The 12,053-nt window shown below is 38.0% G+C and overlaps 1 protein-coding gene across 1 annotated transcript in view; it reads left to right on the top strand.

Moving 5' to 3' along the window:
* The window catches only part of Fbn2 (fibrillin 2), a 193,388-nt gene that overhangs the window by 137,710 nt on the left and 43,625 nt on the right, over positions 1 to 12,053 (top strand). Inside the window, exons 33-38 of the mRNA XM_013015529.1 lie at positions 2,333 to 2,455; positions 3,974 to 4,099; positions 6,603 to 6,725; positions 7,488 to 7,610; positions 10,790 to 10,951; positions 11,896 to 11,964. Coding sequence (XP_012870983.1) covers positions 2,333 to 2,455; positions 3,974 to 4,099; positions 6,603 to 6,725; positions 7,488 to 7,610; positions 10,790 to 10,951; positions 11,896 to 11,964 — 726 coding nt within the window. The remainder of the gene's footprint in view (positions 1 to 2,332; positions 2,456 to 3,973; positions 4,100 to 6,602; positions 6,726 to 7,487; positions 7,611 to 10,789; positions 10,952 to 11,895; positions 11,965 to 12,053) is intronic.

Consider the following 12,053-nt stretch of genomic DNA (forward strand, 5'->3'; position numbering starts at 1 on the left):
AGGGAGGACAGTCTGGTAAAGGAACTTCTTATCCAGGTGTTAGTAGCTCATGAGATCTGAGGATGGAGATTCAAAGCCATTCTAGGCAGAAAAAACAATCCATGAGCATCCTATCTTTAGTTAACTAGCAAAAACCTAGAAGTGGAGTTCTGGCTTAAAAGTGCTAGCCTTGAGCACGAGAGCAAGAGGCCCTAAGTTCAAGACCCATTACCAGAACAATAAATAAGTAAACAAATATCATCTTTGTGGTTGTTAACCCACACACTTGAGTAACAATATATTACTTTCCATTTATGCTCTTACAAATCAAAGACAGTCTTTAGATGCAGGAATAATTCCTATTCTGTAGTTTTAGCCTTCGTAGAAATGGTCAAACTACAAAGGATGCCTTGGCATCTGCTTTTTTCTTGTGTAATGCCTAGGAAAAAGTTATTGTCTGTGCATCCAGTGATCCAAACCGCTATCTGATGAAAAATAACTGACTTTGGTTTTCCAGGCTCTTCTTAATCAGTGAGATTTAAAACTCAGTGAAGTCCAGGTATGGTAGCATACATCTATAAGCTACTCAGGAGGATCCAAGTTCAAGGCCATCCCATCCAAAAAGTTAGTGATATCTTAAACAATAAGCTAGGCATAGAGTGCCAACACTGAGCAAAAATGTGAGACTATATCTGAAAAATAAATCTAATTTAAAAAGAAAGCGGAGAAAGTGAAGGCTAGGGGTAGGGCTCAAGTGGCAGAAGCCTAGCATAAGGCCTTTCAGTTCACCCAGTACCACCAAAAATAAGTAAGTTAATGACAAAGTAGCTACTCCATGAAAATAAATGGAGCAAATAGAAAGTTTGGTTTACACAAGCATCAGATCTGTAGTGCATGGGTACTACCAGGCTGATACTAGAAGATAATTCTTCCTTCAGACAGATATGAGTGTGTTGTAGGACTCCAAAGAAGAGGAGAGCTGTTTCCCCAGGTTGCATAGCTCTTGACCTGGAGTCTTGTAAATAAGTACTTTATAGCTGTAGGTAGAGGACTGGATTTTACCATTGGTGTCATTCACAATTCAGTTTAATACACTCAGTGTTTCACATGGCTGACCAATAAAGCATTTTTCCATCTGGTAAGAATTATCCAGGTCAGTTTAAGATAGAAAAGAAAGCAAGTTGAACTGACCTCCCCGTGGTGATTTCTCATTAAAAGCTTATAGGCCTGTAATAAGGATTCAGGAATGCCTTAACATCTCTTCCCAATAATGCAAGTTAATATGAGTATACTTTCCCATCCACCCAAATGTTATGCCTGTCATATGTTTATAAGCCAACTATACCATATAAATTACCATAGTTCCCAATAATTTAGCTACAGAACATCATACGATAGCTTTATTAAGTATACCAGCCAACTTCTAGTCTAGCCACTTTTCTGACATTCATCTAACAACTTTTCAACCATATATCCTCACTCCCGTTGTACTAGTTCCAAATGTCTACTCTTTCCTGGCTTTTAGTTTCCATTTTATGTGTTTCTTACCCATCTGTCAGTCTGGCCAACTATTACAAGATGGCCTGTCTCCTGTATAAGAGATTTTACAGTGTCCAAGTACCTGTGAGTACTCTCATCTGCCAGCCAGGTTTACCTTTTCCTTCTCATCTTTATTCCATACTCTCTCTAGTCTCAACACTTTCCTGCCCTGTATTTTCATGCTTCATGCTATAAGTACCCCTTTATGTGTTTCTTTATTTCTTCCCTGGACTTCTTGACTCCTGTTCATTACTACTTCTGTTCAGTCAGCTAACTTCCTTTGGGTCAGAATTTGATGAAAAACTACCCATGAACACGTGAGGTTTTTTCCTTGTTTCTGCAGTCAAAAGTAGATACCCTTTTTATTCTCTGATTGCACCTTGGTAATTTCCTTTATAAGGCATATTAAAAACTTTTTTCTGTACTTAACCTCTGTCTCCTGTATTAGACAAAGGACTATGTAAGACCAACAATCATACTATAAAATCATCTATAAAATCAACTTGAAAACTGATAATTAATCCTGTTTTAGAATTCAGTAGTATTTTCAGAATTGTCTTTTTCCATAAGAGAACTAGCAATAAAAATCTACTGTCCATAGAAGTCAGATGGAAATATAAAAGGTGGTGTTCTATGAACTGCTATAAATAATTCATGAAATGTTTTGAATTCATATTTTGGCCCCTGAAGATAAACTAAGACACACTCCATTTGACCCATTCGTATGTAAATTAAGCTGTGTTAACGTTATTTCTGGGTGTTGAAAGGCCCCACCTTCATTTCTCATCCTCATTGCTACATCTCTTGGCCACAGATCTGGATGAATGCTCTAATGGAACCCACCAGTGTAGCATAAATGCTCAGTGTGTGAATACTCCTGGCTCATACCGATGTACCTGCTCTCAGGGCTTCACTGGGGATGGCTTTACCTGCTCAGGTGAGTGTTAATCCCCAGGTGAGTTCTGATGTAGTTATTATGGAGCACTATACATATTTCTTCCTTACTCAAAGAAAACTGTATTAAATAAGACTAAAATAACTACCTCTGCTTTTCATACCTTATCTGTTAGTGAATAAAACATTAAACACAAAATCCTGAGTTAAAATAGTGACATCTATTATTATCATGTATTGTCAATGACTACTTAAGTTATAGCATAATAGTGAAAAAATATAGATTGGTCTGGATCACAACACCTAGATTCAAATCTTGTCTTTTTACATATATTGGTGTCATCACAAGACGTACGATATGGAAAACTATGGTATTATAAACTGGCCATATGATCTATCTGATCCCTGTTATTTAATGTGTTTATCAAAGTTTTGGTAACTTATCTTGAAATTTTAAAAGGATTAAGTGGAGTGATTCAAGTGAAGGTCTTAGACAAATACTTCTCAAAAGCTTCGTAAACATTAGCTTCGATTTAGCTTCTAGTTCTTCCACATTTCCTAAAGGCAAAACATCATCTCACTGTACAAATAAAGAAGAATAGATAATCCTGCTTGCCAAAAATAGGGATATGTGTCACTTTATAAGGGACTATTGCTCCGTGGATGTCCATTACACACTTTAAGCTCAAAAAGAAAAGACAGGCTCAATATTTTTCTAGTTCTAGATATGAAAAAATGTATATTTAGCATTATTCAAATGCCTCTTTGAGAAAACAAGTCTATTCAGTTGTAACTCTTTCGTTTAAGTCTTGGCTGTTGCAGCTTTCCTGTCCTTTATACTAGTGTGTCAAGGAATGAGTGTGGCTCTGGTATTAAACACATCTGTAATGAGAACTGGGCTCAGCCAACATACCAGCTCAGTGCAACAGCTCCCTTGGCTCATCTCAGCCTTGGGTTTTCCTCTGTGAACCTCACAGGCCTAATGAACTCAATGAAAAGTGCATGCCAATGTAACTGGCACACTACGGCCCTCAGTTCACATTGACTTCTGCTCTTTCCTGAAGCATAGAACTAAGTAAATCATCTTTAAGTTCTGTGAGTAATAACTGTTTGCATGATTAAGGTCAGAATATATTTCTAAGACTGGTAACATGACAGGTTTCCCCCTTGCCATTTCACTCAGCATGGACTAGGCAGAGCACAAGTTGCTCAGTAGTAATACCATAGTGTTTTCATGTGAGTCAACATTTTAAAAACGGTCCATTGTTCTTGATCGTATCTAATGATGGTATTATTATTCTGACACATCAGATGGGTATCGTGGGAAACTAAGACACAAGTGAGGACATATTCGTTAATTGCATTACAGTCAATAAGATGTAGATTAAGTGATTGTGTTATTGTCTTGTCTACCCTTTTTAGTGAATGAGATGGATTGGTGTTTCATGTTCATGAGCACCAAGTCAAGCCAATGAAATGGATTGAGTTTTGAGGCAAGGAAAAAGAAAATGGCTTCATGAAATGTGAAACTTAATGGAAATGTAATTTACATCTCTCGCAGATACTGATGAGTGTGCAGAAAACATAAATCTCTGTGAAAATGGGCAGTGCCTGAACGTCCCAGGGGCCTACCGCTGCGAGTGTGAGATGGGCTTCACTCCAGCCGCAGACAGCAGGTCGTGCCAAGGTGGGTCCCCACAGCCCCGCGCCTTTTCCAGCTACAGTAACTACAGCAAAGGGAGCCGCACGAAAGGGCTGGAGCAGGCTCACCTGGAAGCAGTGCACACATGTTGCACATGTTAGACGTCACCCGCGTGAGCTTGTGTACTTTCACAGCGTGAATCATGACGAAGGAAGCTTTCATCTCTTAGGAAGATTTCCTGGCCAGGAGCCAAAGAGTTGGAAGTCTGGCCCATTCTGCTTTTATTGTTTTAACCATTTCATTGTTTCTCAAGCAGCCTAACTGTACAGCTTATAAAATGTGAGCTATTACCTCGATCACCACTATTTATTATGGTTATCCAAATCACCTAGTAGCTTGTTTTTAATATTTACGTTCTCGTTTGACTCTGCAGTCAATAAATCTGTGGCTAGAAACCTCTTCATAGGATTTATTAAGGACTTCCTCACTGCTTAAGAGACATGACTCCTCCTCCTCCTCCAATATGATGTCATCCCCCTTCCCTAGAAATAGGACTAGTACATCTGTCCTAGAAAAGGAATTCAAATTCAGTTCAAATTAAAGACTCAGTTCATATTCCATACGGTTTGTGCTTTAGTCTGGTACAGAGAAGGCAATATAAAGAAAGAAAGAAAAGAGACTGAAAATAATCTATATGACATGGGAATTAAAAAAACCTTATGTGTCACAAAAAACTTAAAGAAAACCAGGAAATTTAGCTGAACTTGGTAATGTACACCTGTAATCTCAGTATTGGGCAGTCACAGGCAATTGTATGCACAGTTTAAGGCAAGCACCAGTACAAATGTATGCACATACACCATTAATGTCAACCAAACACAACTGAAACATGATCACAGTTTGGCTCAGAGTATAACCTAACTATGCCCCGACACCCAAATGACATTAAAGAAAGGAAATGTACCTAAAAGACCATAAGGTTTTCATAAATTCTCAGCAGTGAAGATTGAATAAGAGCAAGGGGGTGAATATTAAGACCTGGGAAAGATGATTTTTGATACTGAGCACATGCCTGCTTCTACAACATCCCACTAGAGTGGATAGAATATAATCTATTTTATCCAAAGGAACTGTAGAGTGAGATTTAGATCCCCTACCCCCAGTTCTGGTTTCTTCTAAGCACTGAAATCAATTAGTAGGAAATGTGGATGATTTGTCTTCCACCTCAGCTTGACAAGGACCTGGAAAAGGAGTGAGTGAGTTGTAGCCAAACCCTGTTGCTAACACCAAATCTTTTTACCTGGACAGAATTTTCTTTCCATAAAGGTGTTCTAGTACTTCTCCAATCTTTTCCTACCGTGGAGCTAAGCAGTTACTCTTCACATTATTCCCTGTACAATTGTTTGTTTTCTCAGGTCCACTACCAGGGGAAGAAATTCCTGAATTGACAGGACAACCAAAGTTGGCATGTGTAACTTCTTCCCCCTTAGGCTTTTTGATCCATTTGACTGCGCTCCAGCTTTTGAGGTCTCAAAAATGGTGCCTTGGTCTGTTTCCCCATGCTGTGTCCTCTCTGGTAACTTTTCATTCATGGACCTATAACCTCATGGGAGAGTTTCATAATGACCTTCATATTTTTAGATGTATTTTAAAGAAACTTGCAAGATTGTGTATGTAAGTGGACCACCTTATTCCATGACATAAAGAGCAAATTTCTTTGCCTGCTTATAACTGATCCTATGATAACATATCCAGTTATAAAATTTTAAAAAAGAAGCAATTAAGTTAAACTTGAGCCAAGCACTGGTGGCCTGTGCCTGTAACCTAGCTACTCAGAGGCTGAGCTCTGAAGATCACTGATAAAGACAGCCTAGGCAGGAAAGTCCGTGAGATTCTTATCTACAGTTAACTTCCCTCCCCGCCCCCCCCCCACCAAAAAACCCCACAAGTAGAGGTATGGCTCAAGTGCTAGAGTGCTAGCCTGGAGCAAAAATAGGAAAAAAAAAATTCAGGGATAGCGCCTAGACCCTGAGATCAAGCCACCCAAGAAAAAGTTAATTTCAGTGGTATCTTTGATACTTTAAAATGGTTATGTATTTTTACTAATTTATTAGAATTTTTTTTTGCTTTTACTATCTCTTTCTTTAGATGTGGTCAAGCTTAATTTTTGAATTTGTTAAACTTTCAGCCACCACTTTCCTTCTTAAATATATTATAACCCCCCAAAAGTTAAAACATTACATTTATAGGGTCTAAGTGTTATAGCTCAATGGTGAAATACTTGCCTAATAAGAGGCCCTGCGTTTGATCCCCAGTACCACAACCTTTTAGATACATACTTAATCACAAAAAATGGTATTTACATTTTTAAAAAGAAAAATGATACTGCTTTCGTGTTTCATGAGTTAGCATTAGCTTTCCATAACTACGTGGCTAAAGAAATTTACCTCTCATAAACATCTTGAGTTAGAAAAGCTCATTAGTGTTATATAATTAAATCAGATTTTAAAATGTCTTTGTAAACATGCAATTTTTCTTAAATCTTCAGATATTGATGAATGCTCCTTCCAAAATATTTGTGTCTTTGGAACGTGTAATAATTTACCTGGGATGTTTCACTGTATCTGCGATGATGGGTATGAGTTGGACAGAACAGGAGGAAACTGCACAGGTATGGTCACTTGCCAGCTCAGTGCTGCTCAGATTGGTTGCACTACATGAAAATGTCTCCAATTTCTGGTTACTATGTTCTTATGAAAAAGAAAATTGCATTCTGATGCGAAGATGGATTTGATAAATTTTTATTAAAATATCTAGTTGAAGCTATTAAATCATGAACGTATTATAAATATGAATGTATATATATGCACATACATGTAATTTTAGTTTAGCAAATAGTGACATAACTTTTTCTTCCTCAAAACTGAGATGCTGGCTAGGTGCCAATGGCTCACACTTGTAATCCTAGCTACTCGGGAATCTGAGATCTGAGGATCACGGTTCTAAGCCAGCCCAGGCAAGAATGTTCATGAAACTCTTTTCTCTAATTAACCACCACAAAGCTGGAAGCGGAGCTATGGCTCAAAGTAGTAGAGCACTAACCTTGAACACAAAAGCTCAAGGGCAGTATCTAGACCCTGAGTTCAAGCTCCAGGACACACACACACACACACACACACACACACACACACACACACACACACACACTAAACAAAGATGGTTAATTACTATCAGAAACATTAAGAACACTAAATGACATTGTTACATCATGGGCTTGATCCATGGAATCTGTTTTTAAGTATATTTAGGAATTTAAGATAGTTCTCTTCATTTTATTGAGTCCTTCCTAATAATCTTTATTGAATTGACAAAACACTAAATTGTTTGAAACAGAAATATAAAGATGTTAACACGGGCATTTTAATGCTTCTAGATATTGATGAGTGTGCAGATCCCATCAACTGTGTCAACGGCCTCTGTGTCAACACACCTGGTCGCTATGAGTGTAACTGCCCACCCGATTTTCAGCTGAACCCCACGGGTGTGGGTTGTGTGGGTAAGAACATGAAATGAAAAATAGAGTTATATAGAGCTGAATGTTTAAGATTTCCTGGTAATGAACTGTAGTACATGATTACTGCAATTAACTTAAGAAGAAATTACTTCTTTTAAGAAACTCTAGATTGTTTTTAATTGTGCAAATGACAACTGATAAGCAATCAGCCATGTTCAGACGATCATCTGGGATATAGTATCTGCAAAATCAAGAAAATACGGAATAGCAATTTGAGTTGGCTATGATTGAATTCTTACTGAGACCATTAAAATGTGCTTTTCTCTATACTACTTTTCCTCAGTAAATTCTTACCAAATTATTCAGAAATATAAAAGCAGGTCCATTGGATGGCAAAGTAAATAATGATACCATCTTTATTGAATGCTAAGTATACCCAATATCTATGAACCAGCAGTTCCTGTCTGTGTTATATATACTAATGATATTAGTAAAGACATGTTTAAGATTATGATTACAGAATACCTGTGCTATCATGGATTTAGAAATCATTTTCATAAACTGAATTGATTTATTTAGAGAGTCAATTAGACACTGAGACCACAGAGAGGATATGCATAAAGTATGACGGGAAAAAGTTATGTGTTCTAAGGTGCACACATTGGAACAGAAAATATTGTGAAAGAAGATATGTGAAAGTTGAATACTAGCAGCATTGTAAGTCCTATGTACTTAGGAGGCTGAGAATAGGAGGATCAAGATTCAAGTCCAGCCCAGGTAGAAAAGCCCAAACAGAAAGAAACTGTCTCAATAGTGTAAAGTTAAAAGGCACACGCCTATGATTCCAGCAACTAGAGGAAGCCTAAAGTAGGCAAACTATGGCTCAGGTGTGTGTCTTGGACGAATGGGGGACCTTATATCAAAAACAACCATGTAAAACAGGGCTGGAGATAGGACTCAAGATTGTCACTAACAAAGGCACAATGTCTACATGCCTCTAATATAAAATAATCTTTATCTAAATGAACTTGAGGAAATGGAGTTTGTTGCTATTGTTGTTTCATTTTCATGTGGCTTGTTTATCTTTCTGTAGGAGGTAAGGAAGAGCACAGAAATGGAGAGAAAAAGAGTGAACAAATGCAGTAGGGTTACTCACTAGACACTATGTTGAAAATGAACTATACAACTTATGGGTGGGGACAGGAGGGAAAAAACTTGGCGATAATGAAAGAAAGGGTGACATTATCCAAAAAGAAATATACTGTCCATCTAATGGTAGAGTGTTTGCCTAGCATGCATAAAGCCCTGGGTTTGATTCCTCCGTACCACATAAATAGAAAAAGCCAGAAGTGGCACTGTGGCTCAAGTGGTAGAGTGCTAGCCTTGAGAAAAAGAAACTCAGGGTCTGTACCCAGGCCCTGAGTTCAAGCCCCAGGACTGGCAAAAAAGAAAAGAAATATACTCTCTACCTGATTTATGTAACTCTAACCCCTCTGTATATCACATTTGTAACAATAAGCTTTTATTTTTTAAAAAAAACTGCTACTAAGACAGCTTAGCAAGCATGAGGAACTCACTTCAAATTCAAGTTCCATCCCCTCAAAAGTATAGAGTATATTTGGATAGTCAGGAAGAAGAATAGAGAATAAAATGAACAAAACAGAGGAAAGGACAAAATAATTTGAGACCTAATACAAAGAAGGGTCCCTGAGCCAACTCCTCTCTGTGCATCCAAGATTAAGAAATGAGAAATAATAAGAAATGCCAAATGATTTTATATGAAGCCACAGATAAAAATTACTTTGTTGACTTGTAAGGACTTTGGCTTTTATTGTGGCTGAGAGGAGAAGATAAAGAGGATATTTTTCTGGCCATGGAAGGACAAATGGACTATGGTTAGGTTAAGAACAGGAAGTGGGCCTGGTGCCCATAATCCGAGCTTTGGTGGCTGAAGTCTGAGAAACAGTTTGTTAATCCAGAGAAAACAAATCCAAGAAACTCTCACCTCCACCAAAAGGCAGAAGTGGAGCTGTGGCTTTAGTAGAGTACTGGCTGTGATTAGAAAGCTGGGCCAGAACACAAGGCCCTTAGTTCGAGCTCCAGATGAGTTAGGAAGCTATTGGCATTGTCCAGGTAAAGAGATGATAACATTTGGATTTCAGGTCATAATAGCAGTGACATGTGGTCAATTAGATTCCAGCTGTGTTTTAAAGACAGAGTTTTAAAACCTTGTTGTTGGCCTTACTACATAGTAACTGAAGGGTTAAGTATGGCCCTGAGGTTTAAGAACTGAACAAGTTTTTAAAAAATAAAAAAGAACATCTATTATCTATTTATTGAAAATGCATCAAACATGGAGGAAGGGTGAGCTGATTTTGTATGTGCATGAAAAAATATCAAGAGCTGGTGGGCTTTTAGAAATGTTAGACATAGGAGAAGTCAAATAGGCAGTTGTCAGGAAGATCTACAGCTCTGGAAAGAGATGAGAGAATTGTACATTTATGAATTCTCTGTATTTGCAGCATTGGAATCAAGATTGGTTGTGTAACGAAGTGGTAACTATAACTAGAGATAAGCAAAAGTGTAAGATTCACTTGACTATTACTTAGCTCTAAATTCATAAAAAGTTGTTCACAAAAGCCTGCAAATCTCCCCATGGAAAGTCCAATGAAATCATGAGAGAACATAGATGCCGGGGAGGAGAGGGGTTATCAGTATTTATTTGCTTAGTTCATGCTTCAGATGAACTTAACCCTAGGATTATTTCCATTATCCATAAACTCAGAACACAAACTTTCATGCGTTTATATTGAAATATCCAGTGCATCCCAAATGAGAAAAGTCTTAACCATATTTATTTCACGAGTATGCACGATCTATATAGATTTTCACATCAGAAAGTCTGTCATCATTTATTGGGTGGCTCAGTCCTGAAAAGGTTCAAAGAAAGAAGTTTGTTTTATGTGAAAGATTAAAATAAACTTTTAATAATACCTTTAAAAAGTTAGAGTTTCATTCTTTGAGCGTTTTTACCCCCTCCTAAGGAGTTCTCACCATTAACAAGAATCATTTGAATAGGAGTTCTCACCTTAACAAGAATCATTTGAATAGGAGTTCTCACCTTAACAAGGATCATTTGACTAGGAGTTCTCACCTTAACAAGGATCATTTGAGTAGGAGTTCTCACCTTAAGGATCATTTGAATCTTTGTTGTTCTGCAGACAACCGTGTGGGCAACTGCTACCTGAAGTTCGGTCCTCGCGGAGATGGAAGTCTGTCTTGCAACACAGAGATTGGGGTGGGCGTCAGCCGCTCCTCCTGCTGCTGCTCTCTGGGGAAGGCCTGGGGCAACCCCTGCGAGACCTGTCCCCCTGTCAACAGCAGTAAGTGTGAAGATGAAGATGGGGAAGAGAACACATTAGGATCTATGGACAAGTTTTCATTTCCTTCTTGGGTTTGAGGGGGAGGAGTGGACAGAGGAAGTAGTGAAGACAAAACATACACTAGAAAGAATTACCCTTTGAACTGTGTCATGATTGTGCTAACCTAGCCAAGAGTGTTTTACATAAAAGGAATCTGACTTTTTCTATTTTTATTGTTTTCTGTGATTTAAAAAATATGTAGGGTTTAAAAAAATATGAAGGGTTATTATTTTCCACAATATCATCAACGAAGGCCACTCCAGAACCACTTCTCAGAGGTTAGTTGTTTAGATTCAGAGAGTTTGAAACCTTTGTTCATAGAATGAAGTCTTTGAAATATAGTGTACCTTTAAGCAGAGACATACATTTTCTGATGTGCACATGAGCCCAAACCTCTAAACTATAGACTTCATTTTTGTTTACTAGCCAAAAAAAGTTATAATGTAAATTTATTTTTATAAACAAATTTCTGACCAGGAACTACTGGCTCGTACCTATAATCCTGACTACTGAGCAAGCTGAGATCTGAGTAGAGAGGTTCAAGGACAGCCCAGGCAGTGAAGTCTAAGGGACTCCTATTTCCAGCAAAGGGCTGGGTGGCTTAAGTGATAGAGCACCAGCCTTGAGTGAGAAAGCCATACAAGAGCAAGAAGCCCTCAGTTCAAGTCCCAGTACTGACACAATTTAAAAAATAGACTTTGTTATAATACTATGTATGCCATTTATAAAGTCAACATCTTTTTGTTTCTGAGTGAAGTGTAATGCACATTACTACAAACGTACTTGAGAGCACACTGAGAAAATAGGGGTGCCCACTGAGGATGTGTAGCAGTAGCTGTAAATTGCTCATTGTCACAGCCACTTCACCAGGATACACGTATCAAATCTCTCTCCTTGTTTTGTAGCTGAATATTACACACTGTGTCCCGGAGGTGAAGGCTTCAGACCCAACCCCATCACCATCATCTTAGAAGGTAATCTCATCACCATCTTCCACTTAGACTTCAGTGACATCAAAAACATATTTTAGAGAAAAAGCAGATACAAGAGTTGGTGTGGTATA

This window comes from Dipodomys ordii, unplaced genomic scaffold (genome assembly GCF_000151885.1).
Source record: "Dipodomys ordii isolate 6190 unplaced genomic scaffold, Dord_2.0 Scaffold27, whole genome shotgun sequence".
In the NCBI taxonomy this organism is placed as follows: Eukaryota; Metazoa; Chordata; class Mammalia; order Rodentia; family Heteromyidae; genus Dipodomys; species Dipodomys ordii.